Below are 17,307 nucleotides of genomic sequence, written 5' to 3' on the forward strand. Positions count from 1 at the left end.
ATCCAACACCTGACTTCATGAAAACCTGCTAAATATAGATATTATTACATTAAATAGGTAATAATGCGTATTTACATCTTATTAATGCAATATAATATAGCCTTTTATACCTTCTATATTACAATTTAATTAAATCAAAATATACAGTCAATTCCCTTATTTTTCATTGAACTCACTTCCGCTAATTTTACATATAGATCAGCTGTGTATGCATGTTTTTTCTGTGCGGGAAAACTATTTTTGAAGTTGTCCTTCGATAGCCAATGCAACCGCTCCCCACTGCAAGGTCAAGTTGAGTCTTTTGAAAGCCTGCACATTGGTCTGTAACTATTCCATTTGTATGAGAGAGAAGAAGTCAATAGAATAGGAAGGGGCATACGAACAGGAAAGGAAAACATTTTCTTGCTTCATTCAGTTTAAAACGAATGCACTTTGTACTCTTGAAAGAAAATCAAATCCACACTCCATAGGCCATACATCGAACAGCAGACCTTACTGCTACAGCGATATAAAGGGAGAAAAGTCCCATTCCAAATGAATTTGAACACAGATATCAATTAAGGCAAACCACTGAGGTGGCACAAGTGAACAATATCATGTTCTTCAAATTAACAATTTTAATAGAGGTATTGTATCGTTATTATCAGCGCACATCCATAGAGTAGAGGCAAAAGAAAAAGAAACTCATCCTCACAAACCATATTTTAATTATACAGTACATTTCTCTGTGGTTTTTTCCTGTTTGGTTTGTTTTTGCTCTCCTCTAAACTTTTGTGTGATATTCGTGTTTTGTGCTTGCAGCAATCAGCGGCATACATTATGCATATTTCCTCTGGGTCTATTCTGTGACAAAACCATGCATTAAACATGAAGTTGTATTTAAATAAAACACACAAATTAGAACTTGACGCTTGCACTTTGACACTATCTTAACTCGAACATACGTGTGAGTCTCCTCCTTTCTGTCTAAAACTACAGTACAATTAAAAATAGTAATTTCACACAATGGCGATGTGGAATACGGCGGTAACTCAAATCCCACGGCTTGAAGTGGGACTGTTATTATCTGCACCCTTTCATAGTTTCCCTTGCAATCAAAAGCATTTTCAAGAATACTAATAATGTACAAAATGGTTCTTTACTTCACAGACTTGTGCTTTCTCAGAGAAACCACTCATGTGAGGTAGTGGTATGTGTGAGTGTTCAGGGAGGAGTGAAGATTTAGGAAGGGGATGAATAGTTTGCTAAATCAACACTTTCACTGATCCCTCATGATTATCGGAATAATTTTGAACAGTCAGTGAGCAAGGTGAAAAATGGGGTTGCTGACTAGAAAGAGGCTAATAATGTGTTTGTTTGTGCTGTGCATGGCTGATATACTGGCACAGTTATTCAGCGTCATAGTAACATCCACTTATTATGGGAGACGTGGAATGAACAGTACATTTGACAAATCTTTCATTGAAAAGATATAATCCTGTGCAAGGCCACAATGGCAGCTCAGTTCTATATTAGAGTTGTCAGACTTGTATATGTTTTATCGACCGGCCATCTTTTAATCACTATTTCCGCACTCAAAGGCCGGCTCCCGTTTCCTGATGGCAAAAATAAAATGAACTACATGAATAATCTGATAATCCCTGTGAGAGATACGCAATCTATATGTCAATGACCAAGGTGGAGAAAGACAGGGGATGGTGGAATAAAAGGGGTAGACAAAGCATGTAACTGTCTCTGCCTCATGGCATCTGATACCTCGCCTCTTCCAGTAATTACTGCACCACTTGTGTCTTGTGTTCGAAATTTGATCATTTCCTGTCAAGGATAGCAAGCAATGCCAAATGATTTATGTATTCCGTCCCAATCTCAACCACACTTCATTAGGGAGAAAAGAGTGCAAGGCCCAGGGTAAGGCAGAAGGAATGGATTCATTCTGAGTAGAAGAACCCAGGATCTTCTCTCGTCTCCTCCCTGTGTGGAGCCACAGCCCACGGGCCTCTGCCCTACTGCCCTACTGAAATGGCGAGGGCCTGTGTGGGGGTGGCAGAGGGATTCACCTGCTCTGAGTGGCCCTTTGGCTCCGTCATAGAGTGAGAGAGAGAGAGAGAGAGAGAGTTAATTAGGAAATATGGTAGAGACGGAGGTAAAGCAAGTGAATGAAACTGGAGATGAGGGGATGGGCAGAAAAAGATAGAGAGGGAGAGTGCAATAGAGAGGGGGATAATGAAGGAGAAGGTGGAGATGAGTAGTTGGCTAGTGTGTAGGCTTCTGGTCAGCAGAGGTTGGCCTGATGCCTGATGCAATTTAAAGCGCATCTCCTACAACACTAGAGAAGACACTACTAGATGGACGCTTGTTGTGCCTTTTTTGGAAGTGGATTTGAAAAGGCAGGAGCAGAATGAATGTGAACCACGGGACTTCAATAGTCAAATGTCTTCCTCTTTTCGCACTGATCCAAATAGACACGATTGGTGAAAGTAATATGGCAGAAACCAAAGGGATGATTTTCTTTCACCTGTCCAGTTGTTACAGATCAACGTTGAAGAATAATAGCTGTGTGGAGAAAGGAAGTCTCATAAGATCACTGAGTTGCAACGGCCATGTTTTGGATGACCTAAATGCCTGACGTGCGAGATGCTGAAGTAGACAATGAGATGCTTGTGTATAAGTGTATAACCATTGTTAAAACAAACTAAGTGTAGCCGTACATCTCTCTTCACCCTCTCTGTTTTTCTCTCGCAGGATGAGTGAGAGACACACACAGCAAGGAAGTAAAGGGGTTCTACTTCTAATGGTCTGCATGGTGACTCTGCTGGAGATGGCGAGACCAACAGAAGGTCACAGAGGTAAGGACAGTACGGTACACCTGTAAGAAGGGGCGTGTTATGATGAGCGTCTGTTGGCTGTCAAAGTGGAGCATGCGCACTGCATTTTTTTTACGCTAATTTTGGCAGATGCCTACTGTATATGTACTGAGTGTACAAAACATTATGAACAGACTGACCAGGTGAATCCAGGTGAAAGCTATGATCCCTTATTGATGTCACTTGTTAAATACACTTCAATCAATGTGTAGATGAAGGGGAGAAGACGGGTTAAAGAAGGATTTTCATGCCTTGAGACAATAGAGACATGAATTGTTTTTGTGTGCCATTTAGAGGGTAAATGGGCAAGATAGAATATTTAAGTGCCTTTGAACGGGGTATGGTACTGTAGTAGGTGCCAGGCGGACCGATGGAATGCTTTCGACACCTTGTTGAGTCCATTTAGGCTGTTGTGAGAGCAAAAGGGAGTGCAACTACAGTCATCATGCTAGTTTAGGTGATGTCTGATCTCGGAGCCTTCACATTATAATAACTTGTTATAGCCTATAGTATGCCTAGACGTTTTATCTTAGGTCATAGATGATTAAATGCACCTGATGTTCCATCGGTAATGGATTGTGTGATAGGGATTAAATGTGTGAAAGAGATAGTTCAAAATAGTTCCCTTGTCTTGTTAAGACTGTTGACACTCCGGGACACCACTAGAACATCACTAGAACCCAGTGAGATCAATTATGGCATCTCAGTAACATTACAAGTGTGGGGCAACTCGAATGTTTTAACCACATTGGTTTCAACACTGAGAGCCTCACTGACAATCCACTTTCGCAGATAATTGGCAAGGTGATTCCGTAGACATGCAGGATGGCCATTCGTGGACATGACAGAAAATATTTAGCTTTCTTCTGTCGACCAATTAAAGTAGGGCATGGGCCTCCAGCATGTGGCTTTTGATTGGCAGCGATCCTTACTCAAGGCGCTCATCATTTCTGCAGGAATTGGATCAGAATAATCTCGCACACGTTCAATTTCTATCTGATAGCTTCAGCAGCCCTCTAATTTCCCTCGGGTGTTATTTCTGTTGCTGTAAACCTGTTATCATTCCAGGGATGAAATCAATCCAGAACACGTTCAAAGTCGAAGCAAAAAAATTATTCCCAGAGAACACAAGAAAAAAATAAATTATACCATTGAAAAAAAGAACCACCCTTAGTAAATATTGTTGGTTTCGGCAAGCAAAGAAATTGATTTTCTAATGCACTTTGTGTCCTATTTGAGTGCTCGCAATACTTTTTTATATTAGCGGCTTCTGTCAGCAAAAAGCTGCATAAATTTGTATATCTTCAAAACACTCTTCCCTCTTTTCGCTTTGACGTGTCTGCTTTAATTTGCTGAGATGTGCAGGAAGAGTGATCTGCCTCGTCTTCCGAGTTGCTCTCTCTGGTTCACCTTGTATTTGCCATTGTATTGAGTTGTTTACACGGTCAAGGTGCAATACTGGAGAGGCACAACAAGAGCACTTGACCCTATGGGCACTCCTACCGGATACACATCCTTGGAATAAGAGATCCAAGGACCTTTACAATCCTTATCACTACAATAATCCACTGTCCTTGTAAAGTCAGTGGAGGAATGTTTCTGATCATCTATATTTTTCCTAGTATTCCAAGTATTGATTCAATGGGAAAACACTGGACATATACAATTAGCACTGAGACTAATCATATAGCTTTAGTTTGTCCAATTACTGTCACAGACCATTAGCACATTGCAATAAAATGTACAATGGTCTCACTCCAAAGGTTTACGACCTATCCAGCCTACTTAAAAACATTATGAGAATGTCCTTATCCCCCCATTATACGGGAGCAATTCTATTTGAATTATGGACAACCCAGAACGAGTGTCCTATTATGTCTGTAAGTGCATTTGATCTTCTTTGTCGATTTCCAGTGTTTGTTGGGAAATCAGTTGGCTGGTAACAGTGCAAATGGAGCCAAAAAAAATAAACATTGTTATTTTCCTCAAGAGCACAGTTCCCAACCATTTGGGAGTCTTATTTGTCTTTTCTTTTTTTCCTGAAACAGCATAATCAATACTTCTTGGTGAGGAATAGATCAGCAATTGCATCGCCCTCGGAAAATACATTTGATTTCACTTCTTAATCTGATTTGTAGTGTGCCTTGAGGATTTCACTACACAGACTGTCTGCTTCAGTGGAGCCCTGCAATAAAATGTATCTTATGTGTTCACGACCAATTTACATGATCAAAACGATAAGAAACGTTTCTATCTATGGCCCAAACTTTACGGATGTCAGATGCAGAACACCATAAGGATCAATGATTTGAAAAGCTATTTGTGCTGCTGGTTGTCTTCACTTGCACTATTGCTAAAATTGCATATTCAGAATTGATTTGAAGGTTTAAAAGAATCAAGACATTCTGTACTGTACATCTTAGACTGGCCTGGCCAAAAGCCTCTCAAACAGAGAGAAATAATGTCTTTATAAAAAATAAAAAGTGAATATAATCATGAACTGCAGTGTTGGTACCACTTTCGTAACACGGACCCAGAGAATCAATTTGTAGTCAGTGCATAGCAATTACATGGGTCACCAGTTCTTCATCACCTTGGAATATGCTTTTCACCAGTCTATAAAGCCACTCACTCCTTTCCCATGCACCGGCCCAGCAGGGAAAGGCGCTTCTCTGGGACTCTGGGAAAAGACTCATTCCCAAGTACATAAAAAAACTCTGTTTCATAGCAGGACAGCACAGTGGTCATACGGCTAGAGCTCCAAATCTACTCAAAAAAAACCTCTTCCTCTCTGTGTGAAGCGTGGCGCTACTTTTACATAGATCTAAGCAATGCCGGCAGAAACGTATTTGTCTTTCATATCTTTTTTGATACGACTAGAGTGTGAGTCAAACTCCCGCTACGTTCAAGCGATTGCTCCTCAGTTATTTTGATGTATGAGCAGGGACAGGGGGGACGGCAATAGCAGAAGCGCTATCAAAACTTGTGTATTATCAAAAAAGAGCTCCGCCTCCCCCACGACTACTCATCTGCTTGAACCCCTAACAGTTAGTGTGAGGAATCTCACCTGAGCAATAATACTCTTATCTGCTACTGTGAGTTCATCAACCACTGCATTCAGTTTGATCGAAGCCATTGGAAACATTCAAATGTTATTGATTGAGGTGTGATTCTTCCACATTGTGTCCCAGTGATGGTGGTGTTGAGGATGTTACTTTAGGTGTTGATGCAGCTGCAATACAGTCGACTCAATACCCTACGTCCTCCTATGACATTTCTGCCTAATTGAAAAAAAGAAAATAACATAACAAGGCATGCAAAAGCAATTTAATTAAATAAGCTTGGCTGGCTTCACTGGTATAAAGTAAAGCAATCAGTGGGAAGGTTCCACAGCACTTTTCATTTGTTGTTTACCAAATGAGCAATAACTGCCTCTGCAGAAGGACGGACTCCTCGTGAAAATGTCACATGTAATTAAAAGAGCAGGAAGCAGCACAGTCTCTAAATAATTCAGACAATGTAGCCTGAGCTGTAAATTGGCTCAAAATATAGCAACTCCTAAGATAGGTATTTTTCAATTGTTTTTTGAATGTCAAATAGCCTACTAATTCCTCGGCTGATACTTGCATTTAAAAACTATTTTAAAGCTTAATTGTAGTTATTCTGTACCTTTAGGGTTTGGATACCGCATAAGTATTTGGGAGCCTCCCTTGACAGGTATATTTTACTTATTTAACTAGGCAAGTCACAAATTCTTATTTTCAAGGACAGCTTAGGAGCAGTGAGTTAACTGCCTTGTTCAGGGGCAGAACGACAGATTTTTACCTAGTCAGCTCAGGGATTTGATCTGGCAACCTTCTGGTTGGGGCGGCAGGGTAGCCTAGTGGTTAGAGCATTGGACTAGTAACTGAAAGGTTGCAAGTTCAAACCCCCGAGCTGACAAGGTACAAATCTGTTGTTCTGCCCCTGAACAGGCAGTTAACCCACTGTTCCTAGGCCGTCATTGAAAATAAGAATTTGTTCTTAACTGACTAGTAAAATAAAGGTAAAATTAAAAATATATATATATGTTCAATGCTCTTACCACTAGGCTACCTGCCTCCAACGTTCTGATTATGTGAACAGGCAGTTAGCCAATCTAATACAAAGTTAACTCTACAATGGACATACTCTATAGTAGGCCTACTCTATTGCCTGTTAAAAATTAACACTTGATTCTAACTTTTTTTGCAGTCACATAGCATAAGTAATACAATAGTATTTGCGTTGTGGCTCTTTTCTTGTGCTGCACTTTGACGAGAACCTGAGTTTTAGGCTATGTGGAAGTACTGTTGCATTATTTTAGTTCTGGCAAGCATTTACTGACTTATCAAGTGGCTAATTCTGATTTCAATCTGTTTTATGTTTTCTACAGTGCATCAAGTCAGAACCGGCACTTGCGAGGTTGTGGCTTTGCATCGATGCTGCAACAAGAACAAAATAGAAGAACGCTCCCAAACGGTTAAATGCTCCTGCTTCCCTGGACAAGTGGCCGGGACGACCAGAGCTGCCCCGTCCTGTGTAGATGGTACGTTCCAGCTGAATATTTAATGTGCTATCGATGTGTCATTTTTTTTGCTGATGGTCTGTTCCACTCGGACTAATAGGAGGAGGTTTGGCTGAGATCATCATTAAATCTTTATTTTGTGAGCTCGCACCGTCTTCCTTAGTGAAACTGCTCTTAAGAATTGTTGTTAATTTTGTAACACTTCAGACCACAAGGTGCTTAGTCATAGCCATCCACAGAGGCTTCATTTATACTTTGTTTTATACTTAAACTTTACAATGCACTTTACAAGTGTTAAACTGTAATGAAATGTGTTAAAAAGTGTTTACCAGAAGTGCTCCTGTGCCATAGTCGTATCCTCAGGGGAAATTAGTTTGGTCTCCTGTTTTTCAACCTAAAATTCCTTACATTTATTGGAGTATGGTGCTTTACAACTCAGTAGTGTCTCTGCCTTTTACAGTAATGGCCTTGCTGAATTGTACTCCATGTGGTCCTATTAGAACGAGCTGAACATGCCAAATACACTGCCATCAGAAAGTATTCACACAAAACATGAAAAGCTGAAATGTCTTCAGTCAATAGGTATTCAACCCCTTTGTTTTGGCAAGCCTAAATACGTTCAGGAGTAAAATATGTGCTTAACAAGTAACATAATAAGTTGAAAGAACTTTGTGCAATAATAGTGTTTAACATGATATTTGAATGACTACCTCATCTCTGTAAGTTCCCTCAGTCGAGCAGTGAATTTCAAACACAGATTCAACCACAAAGACCAGGGATGTTTTCCAATGCCTCGCAAAGAAGGGCACCTGTTGGTAGATGAGTATATATTTAAAAAAAGCAGACATTGAATATCCCTTTGAGCATTGTGAAGTTATTAAGTTATGAATTACACTTTGGATGTATCAATACACTCAGTCAATACAAAGATACAGGCATCCTTCTTAACTCAATTGCCAGAGAGGAAGGAAACCACTCAGGGATTTCACCAGGCCAATGTTGACTTTAAAACAGTTAGAGTTGATTGGCTGTTATAGGAGAAAAGTGAGGAGGGGTCAACGACATTGTGGTTACTCCACAATACTAACCTAATTGACAAAGTGAAAAGAATGAAGGCCTATACAGAAAGTAATACTGCTAAAAATGTGGCAAAGAAATACATTTTATGTCCTGAATAGAAAGCGTTATGTTTGGGGCAAATCCAACACAATACATCATTGAGTACCATTCTTCAAGCATGGTGGTGGCTGCGGCATGTTATGGGTATGCTTGTCATCAGCAAGGACTAGGGAGTTTTTTTTAATGATTAAAATAAATGGAATAGAGCTAACCACAAGCAAAATCCTAGAGGAAATCCTGGTTCAGTCTGCTTTCCAACAGACACTGTGAGACAAATTCAACCTTCAGGACAATAACCTAAAAACACAAGGCCAAATATACATTGGAGTTGCGTACCAAGATGACATTGCACTTTCCTGAGTTGCCTAGTTACAGTTTTGACTTAAATTGGTTTGAAAATCTTTGTCAAGACTTGAAAATGGCTGTCTAGCAAAGATCAACAAGAATAACGCGCAAATACTGTACAATCCAGGTGTGCAAAGCTCTTAGAGACTTACCCAGAAAGACTCACAGCTGTAATCGCTGCCAACGGTGATTCTAACATGTATTGACTCAAAGGGTGTGAATCACAGGAGGTTGGTGGCACCTTAATTGGGGAGAACGGGCACGTAATAATGATTGGAGCAGAATGCATCAATACACATGGTTTCCAGGGGTTTGGTGCCATTCCCTTTTCTCACTTCCGGCCATTATTATGAGACGTTCTCCTCTCAGCAGCCTCTATTGGTGTGAATACTTTCTGAAGGCACTGTACCTATAGGACGTGAAAGTAGATGTTGTGAATCTCAGAGCCATTTCAATGAGTGTTATCGTCAGGCACCCAGAAATGTGTTGTCTTTTCCCACCAGAACCCAATTTTACGCCTTCAGTGCAACGTTGGGCCCAAGCCCGCTACAGCACAGCAGCGTTACCAGAGTGCCAAGTCTAGGTCCAAGAAGCTTCTAAAAAGCTTCTACCCCCAAGCCATAAGACTCCTGAACATCCAGTCAAATGGCTACCCAGACTATACACATTGCCCCCCCCTCTTTTACACCGCTGCTACTCTCTGTTGTTATCATCTATGCATAGTCACCCCTGTATATAGTCTCGCTATTGTTATTTTACTGCTGCTCTTTAATTACTTGTTACTTTTATTTCTTATTCTTATCTGTATTTTTTTAAACTGCATTGTTGTTTAGGGGTTTGTAAGTAAGCATTTCACTGTAAGGTCTACACCTGTTGTATTCGGAGTATGTGACTAACACAATTTGATTTGAAGCCGGATTCACCTACCGTTGATACCGTATGACTTAATCCTCAAATTACTGACAGATCAGGGGTATAAGTGACTGCTCCTTTTTTTGGAGTGAATCTCATGTGTGGCAAGCAAGGAATGTGTTTCCGTGAAATAAGTGTGAAATTAGATATGCATTCGATTCATATATGGTGAGCGAAGTACGCCAAGAGTATTCTTGGCTTTCAAAAACAAATGTCTTCCTTAAATCTCTTCTATTCTCTTATATGTTTTCCGGATTCGTAAGAGGTTTTCAATGTACAGGATAAGAATGTCAATACTGACCATCATTTTATAGGTCTCATGCTGAATCAATGATGAAATCAGTGTATGTTTGCATGTAAACTGTAAATTTGAGTGCTTCAAAATTGCCAGTAGAAAGAAATGTACTTGATTTTCTTATCTTTATTTTAACAAGGCAAGTCAGTTAAGAACAAATTCTTATTTACAATGGTGGCCTACCCAAGCCAAACCTTAACGGCGCTGGGCCAATTGTGCACCGCCCTATGGGACTCCCAATCACGGCTGGTGATAGCCTAGAATCGAACCAGGGTCTGTAGTGACGCCTCTAGCCCCGAGATGCAGTGCCTCAGACCGTTGCGCCACTCGGAAGCCCTCATGGTAAATGTGCTTCTTCTGAAGCATAAAGCTGATGACTGCTGCGTCATGTTTCCTTTCATTGATATCACACAGCCACTCTGAATTCCACATTCAAGGTTTAGCTCCACTTCAACAGGCCCCACTGCAAAGTCAACTCAGCTTTACATATCCTCAAAACCGCTTTATAATTCCACAAGGCTGAAGTTTTGACCACAGAACCGTGAATTCACAACCCTCCCAGTTTTGCTAATCTGATATTATATTTGCTGCATTCCTCGTGCACCTGGTATCATATTCAAAAGCTCACAGATTAATTTGCAAGGCTCCAAACCTGTTCCCTTGTATTGCACAGTGAATGTAGGTGAATAACAGTGGTGTATAACAGAATGTTAAGACCATTGTATCATTGTCCCGTAAAGTCCTTATTATGCTACTAGGTCTACGGAAGTGTGAAGAGAACAATCGTTTCTGCTTTGAAATGAATAGAAAGAGCACAGCAATCACTACGTTTTCTAAGGGAAGGGGACGATTTGAAACCCTCACATTTTCGAAAAAGGCACTTGAAGTTGACTTACATCTATGCCATGTCAGTCCCAGAACATCACTTATCCACACTAATGTGGCAGTCAGACCACCAACCAGGCAGAAAGAGCTGCCTCAATTTGGGCTTGAAAAGCAGTTCACACCTAAAGTCTGGCACCAGATGCGTTTGACCTATTCGATGACATTTGAGTATTGACATTCTCAGCAAATTAAAGCGCTGTGCCAATGGAGCCCAGTTTAAAGTGCTCCACGGGTGATCTCTGAAAAATGATCAGCACTTAACCTTTTAATTATTATTTTTTATACATCCAGGGATTACCTGAGCTCTCATCTCAGTTTGAGCCTGATCACCTCCTCAAAGCATTGTTAAGTGTTTGAAATGTATTCTGTTCCAACAGTTTGCTTGGACATCAAACCATATGATACAGCCAACGTTGTACAATTACTGTCACTTCTAAAGGTGCTTTACACAAAATTGCTGGTATAATCATGCCTGTGAGATACAAATAAGTCTCTGTGCATGATGGTTTGACTCTCATTAAATACAATACAACTATTTCATGGTATTTTGTGGTGATGGGGGGGGAAACATCTATACCGTTACCTTTCACCATATTATTTTTTGACAATATTGTATCAATATTTGACTCCAAGTATTGATTTGTAAAATAAATAGGTAGGTAGCTAAGCGTTAGGTAGCGCTAGTCGCACCTGCACCAAAACGCCGCTATTTTTCATCCTATAGCTTGTTCTCCATCTTAATTTATAAATTGTGAGCCAACATGTTTTCAGCACTTTTATTTCCCTGACTGATCAAAACTCATTTTCTCATGGCTCTCTAATGTCTCTCTCTGCAGCAGACATATAGTGAGCAATAAGTTTGGGAACATCAAATCGCAGTACATATAGAATTGTGAGAGTCGCAATACATATCGTATTGGCACCTAAGTAATTGCCAGCCCTAGTGTTTAGTAAAACAAGGAACATGTCTGTTCCTGTATGTCTCCCTAGTATCTCTCAAAGCTGCTCATTATAACGATGTCTCTGTTCTCCCCTAGCCTCTATAGTGGTGCAGAAGTGGTGGTGTCAGATGCATCCATGTCTGGATGGGGAGGAGTGTAAAGTCCTCCCAGATCTGAAGGGATGGAGCTGCGCCACAGGGAACAAGATAAAGACTACTAAGGTAAGGGTCATCGTAATCAACACATTGCACTTTAGACAGTGGCAACAAGGCATTGAATTTCAGTTCAGCTGTACAGAGTACCAACATGGTAGCGGCATAGTAGTCCTCATTGTAACCAAGTACAGTCAACTTCAGTTTAAGAAGGCACCTGTTGTTCCTCAACCTATTGACCTTGCCTACTTGTATCATTGGTCAAGGTCAAACTGTTTAGTCTGAAATTACAGCACTCTGTCGTGCCATTGCTAAAACTGTCTAATGTTTGCAGTCACTACTGGGACCCAGGGGGCCTATATCTGAGGGGCCAACATGTCTCCTTAGCACTATCAGAGCCATTTTGAGGACCGAAACGTGCAAATTACTCACTCCAATTACATGCTTTTAACGCGGTAACCCGATGCCCATATCCTTCCCTGGGTTATGACGACCCCTAGACTTGAGTTCTGCCTCCTTCCATGTACTTAATTATTTAAACTGGCCACACCACACCTGTCTGGAGCCTGTAATTATTGATCCAGGGATTAGTCGACACCTCAAAATGGAATGTATTTTTTTTGCTGGCCGGTATTGCTGCAGCAGTATTGATGGATTGATCAACCGTAATAACCTCACGCACGTGTTAATTCCGCCTGGGTTGAAATTTAAAACTCATCTCTTCACTTCTTCTTTTTCCCCTGTCTTTGTTCACACGGAACGCCGGAAAGATCTCATCGGACAGGGATCAGCTCTGGTAACCCTTGATGCCACGGGAACCGAATCAAGGTGATGCAATCTTGTTAGATGAATTTGATTGAATTAGACCGGTACCAGTGTTAATGTGCATTGTTTTCTGAATTCAGACTATAGCATTTAATGCAAATATTGAATATTACAGTTGAAACATGATCTGTATCCTACTGTGTCAAGTGCTGGTGAGAAACAGCAAACAAATCATTTCCATTAGTTTGAACATTTTCTTAATGAGGAAATAAGATTTATACCATGCTCCTTAATTGTACTTATTAGGATGCAAGTAATGACTATACATGGATAATTTATGGTTTAAATTGATAAATTCAACAAAACAGCTGGAGAGAGTGTTCTAATTGCTTTACCTGCCATCCAAGATACTTCAACATCTTTTAGAAGATGGAAAATACATTGCTTCCCCATAATGTGATTATGCCATCTCAATAAAATTGCCTTACATTAAAATGAAAGCATATTTCCATCTACCCGCTAATGTGCTTCCCTGCCACAGGCAAAACCTATTGAGAATGCAGGAGAATGAACAAGAGAATGATTATCTAGCATAACATGTCCAAATAACCCATTTAGTTATTATAGATTGGAAAATGATAATTGTACAGTGAATAATGAGCCAAGCCAGGTTGGGTATCTTTCTGTTACGTATTTCATGAGTCACCCTCTGACCCATGCAGCTATAGGCCTGTTTCCCTCATTGTTTTCACTCAGTCTTAGGTTTAACACAATGTATGTGATTGAATATGATTCCGAAAGAGATTGTGAGTTAAATGTTTTATAAGCCGCCTGAAAAACATTCAGAAGGTGCCACATTCCTATTTAATTCCTCCTGTCTTCTGTTGGTGATGATGATCTCAGTCGATGCATTAATTTCCCCCTTTCTGCGACAACTCCACGGAGATGCCGTTAGATCTGTCTCGTGTTGGCTCCTTTCTCTGCTGACAAAAGCCCGCACCTTCTCTTTGTCTTTGTAGCATGGAATTATTCTCAAATTAGTACCACATTAATCACAGTGACAGCTCGGAAATGTAAATGGCCCGTTGAGGGGGAGAATTTATTGCAATATGAACGACACGAAGACGTTCTTTCCTTACACATATGCAAAGTGGCGTAGTGCTAACCTAAATATCTGTGGAATTTATTGAGAGTATGTTTGATATGATTATGATAGATTTTTTAATATGAAGTTAGACGATGCCTGGGGGTTGTCATTGAATTTTTTTATCACTATATTTTAAGATAATTTATTCAGAGACAGAGAATACAGTGTATTATGACATGTGAAAAATGTGCCAGTCCACAGTCTGATTAGTCTGTCAAAGGTGCCTGTTTTCTTTGCAAAGTTCAGCAGTAAAAATGTAGCTTGACAACTCCCGTGGCAGCTGTCAGACTGGCCTAGTCAGGAGACAGTCTGCTGGAATCGATAGTGGAACGTCGTTATGAAGGTGTTATGGGTGTTCCTCGCAAGGCACGTTTCTTAAGCCCTTTCCGGAATGTACTTTTGCCTGAGCCGAGGAGCTGTCAGTCAGAGCCGGAGCTTCACGACGGGCAATTTAATCTTGTGAAGGGTCCGAAGTGCTGAGAGTATCTGACAGCATTAAACTAGGGGAGGCAGAAAACCTCCGTCTGTAAGGTAAGGCAAATTCTATCCACACAAGTGCTAAAAACACCATCCCTGTCAGGATAGGCTACAATCTGATATAGAAGGTGGAACAGGAAGAATTTTGAACAACAACTTGGCCTTAACTGCAAAACATATTCTCTGTTTCAATTTTCTTCAAGGAATTTCCTCCCACTGAGTGTAGCCTACAACTACAAATCATTTCCCAGCACGGATGGGGATAGGCATTTAGTTGGAAAAGCACATTTTTATCCAGGGGAAAGCACTTGTGCCTTACAAATCTTGATTTAATATTATGCTTATCATTATTGTTTTGCCCCTATCTGGAAAAAGAAGTGGACAAAATCATGTGTGACTTGTGCAGTCAGTGTGACAGAGGTAATTTCAGTGGCTGAGAACGCTAATGAGTTTGCTTTGTTTGTTGACCACTGTGAGTGAAGACGCTAATATCTCCTGATAGCTTTCCTTTGCTCACTTTATTGCCCTTTCTCATTAAAACTAGCAAAGAAAACCAACCACCTAATTCATACAAGATTAGGTCATGAGATTAAGAATTGTAAACTTTTCAAAAATGGTAATTTCATAATACGGGCAGATGAACCGTAAACTTTAGATGCAAAAGGCCTTGCGATTGACTTGTGATTACTTTGCACCAAATAACCTCAAATTCATCTGGGAAAAGTACAAGATAGAAACTGACTCTGTAGTCACTCGGGATTGAATGTAGAACAATGGATTTTTAATTAATTTGTTCATTAACCTTTATGTCTACACTTCAATGACACTCTTTAGAATCCTTTGCTAACTCAACAACTGGGTGGTGAAAACACTGACGTTGGTTGTATTGCACATACTGTATTAATTGTGAGATGGAATCAGGATGGCCTGATGTTCATGGAAATGTGTTTGTGTTACAGGTGGATCAATAAATGTTACTGGGTCTTTACCTGTGGAATACCATCATGGAACTCAAGAACATTGCAGCGACCCTTTTTGTAAATAGAGACTCCCTCTATTGGAGACTATACTATGAATCTTCTGGAAGACTTACAAGCACAGGGTAACAAAGGACATCTGGATGAGAAGAGAAGAGTGGACACTACTAAATGATTGCTCAGTAGAGGGGACCTTTATTTTGAAAAGCCCAGACATGACTACCACCACATTTGACATTAGGATGTCTTTTTATTCTCTAACATTGTTCTGCTTATAGTGGATTACAATGGTGAATTTTGCCAAAACATTAAAAACATTATTTGGAAAGTGATAGTTTTTCTTTAGGGAAATAGTTTTTCCCCCTCAGAATGCATTGTGCATCATTACTGTAATAGAATATCATCAATATCAAGAATTTCCCCCATGAATATTAGGGACGAGTCGAATTCGATCCAGTTTTTATCAATTAAATGATGGTCAGAAAATGGTAATAAGAAGAAATATAAAATTGGTGAACCTTATTGTATTGAGCCAATCATTGAACATGCAGGGTGATTTTCAAAGGAGCACAAAAATGGCACAGGTACTGGAATTGGTGTATGTACACCTCCATATTTTTTAAATGGGTGGCCATCATTCTGGGTGGCCATTCTCGATGGTGCTGCGCGCAGGGAACATGGCTTATTCAAATGAGAGTTGCAATCAATGGCCAACCAATGACAGTTGAGAGAATGTGATGTATCCAAGGACAAATCGATGTAGACTACTGATCTATAAGGCAGGCTACAATGTAGGATTTCCACCACCAAAACTGAAAACTGAAGGTCATGTTTGATTTGCATGTTTTATTCCAAGGGCATCATCTTTCATTTCGTCTAGAGCAGATTGGGGCACTAGGTGCATACTTTTGAAAATGTACACATGAATGAAAGTGGTGCACAAATGAGTTACCCCGAGTGTGCTTAGCATTTGCTTAGGTTCTTTTGAAAATCCTCCTATCAACTGCCAGCTGATCCAGTTAGTTTGTCTATGTTGCACAATGCTGAAGCTCAGATTCGAATGTCCATGTAATGTTTATGTTAATGTATGCAAGCTAAAATGCATTCATTCTACAATACTGGCTATAGTCCATAGGGTTGGTAGGGGCCGGTTAAGTGTTAAGTACTTTTTAAAATTACTTTCTGATTCGCTGATAACTTTTCAACAGGTATCTCTGACGCTTCCTTCATCTGTGCAAGTGATAACATCTTCGAATAATAAACTGTGGTTGTGTCTTAACTTAATGCTTGTGTTGTGACCCTTAACCTCCTCAGGTGTAGGAAGAAGAAACCAGAGATTGACTCTGTTTAGCTATGCTTCACACAGTGTATGCTACAGTATGAAGCTGATAAGGCTTCATAATGATTATGCAACAACCCTGAGAATGAGTATCTCTATTGTGGAATGGAACATTGATTCCTTTCAGAGTGCTCTTTATGGGCTATGCCACAACACATAGTGTACAAAATACAAATATGTGTATACACCTATACTTAACCTTAACCCAAAAACCTAACCTTGACCCTAAACCTAACCCTAGTTCCTAACCCTAAACCTAATTCTATCCTTAACCCTAAACCCCCAAGAAATAGCATTTGACCCTGTGGGGATGAACAAAATGTCCCCAGTTGGTCACATTTTTTGTTTGTTTGCTAGAATAGTTAAAACACGTACACACACTTTGAAAATGTAGATCCAGAACATTAAAGATTTTCATGATAAAAGATAAAAACATAGCAAACTACAAATCATAAATTGGTAATGTATGGGACATTTTCAACCATTATGAAAGCAAAGCCCACAAACTCAAAATCAGTTGTCACCCCCACTCAACTAGAACCT

At 40.0% G+C, this 17,307-nt stretch overlaps 1 protein-coding gene across 1 annotated transcript in view; it reads left to right on the forward strand.

Annotated features, from left to right (window-relative positions):
* Window positions 1–16,709, forward strand: part of LOC135515309 (chemokine-like protein TAFA-2) — a 58,974-nt gene extending 42,265 nt beyond the window's left edge. The window contains exons 2-6 of the mRNA XM_064938996.1: window positions 2,743–2,846; window positions 7,279–7,431; window positions 12,004–12,128; window positions 12,830–12,887; window positions 15,408–16,709. Coding sequence (XP_064795068.1) covers window positions 2,744–2,846; window positions 7,279–7,431; window positions 12,004–12,128; window positions 12,830–12,859 — 411 coding nt within the window. The 5' untranslated portion in view covers window position 2,743 and the 3' untranslated portion in view covers window positions 12,860–12,887; window positions 15,408–16,709. The remainder of the gene's footprint in view (window positions 1–2,742; window positions 2,847–7,278; window positions 7,432–12,003; window positions 12,129–12,829; window positions 12,888–15,407) is intronic.
* Window positions 16,710–17,307: the final 598 nt, after the last annotated feature.

The sequence above is a fragment of the Oncorhynchus masou genome, chromosome 27 (genome assembly GCF_036934945.1).
Source record: "Oncorhynchus masou masou isolate Uvic2021 chromosome 27, UVic_Omas_1.1, whole genome shotgun sequence".
Classification (NCBI taxonomy): domain Eukaryota; kingdom Metazoa; phylum Chordata; class Actinopteri; order Salmoniformes; family Salmonidae; genus Oncorhynchus; species Oncorhynchus masou.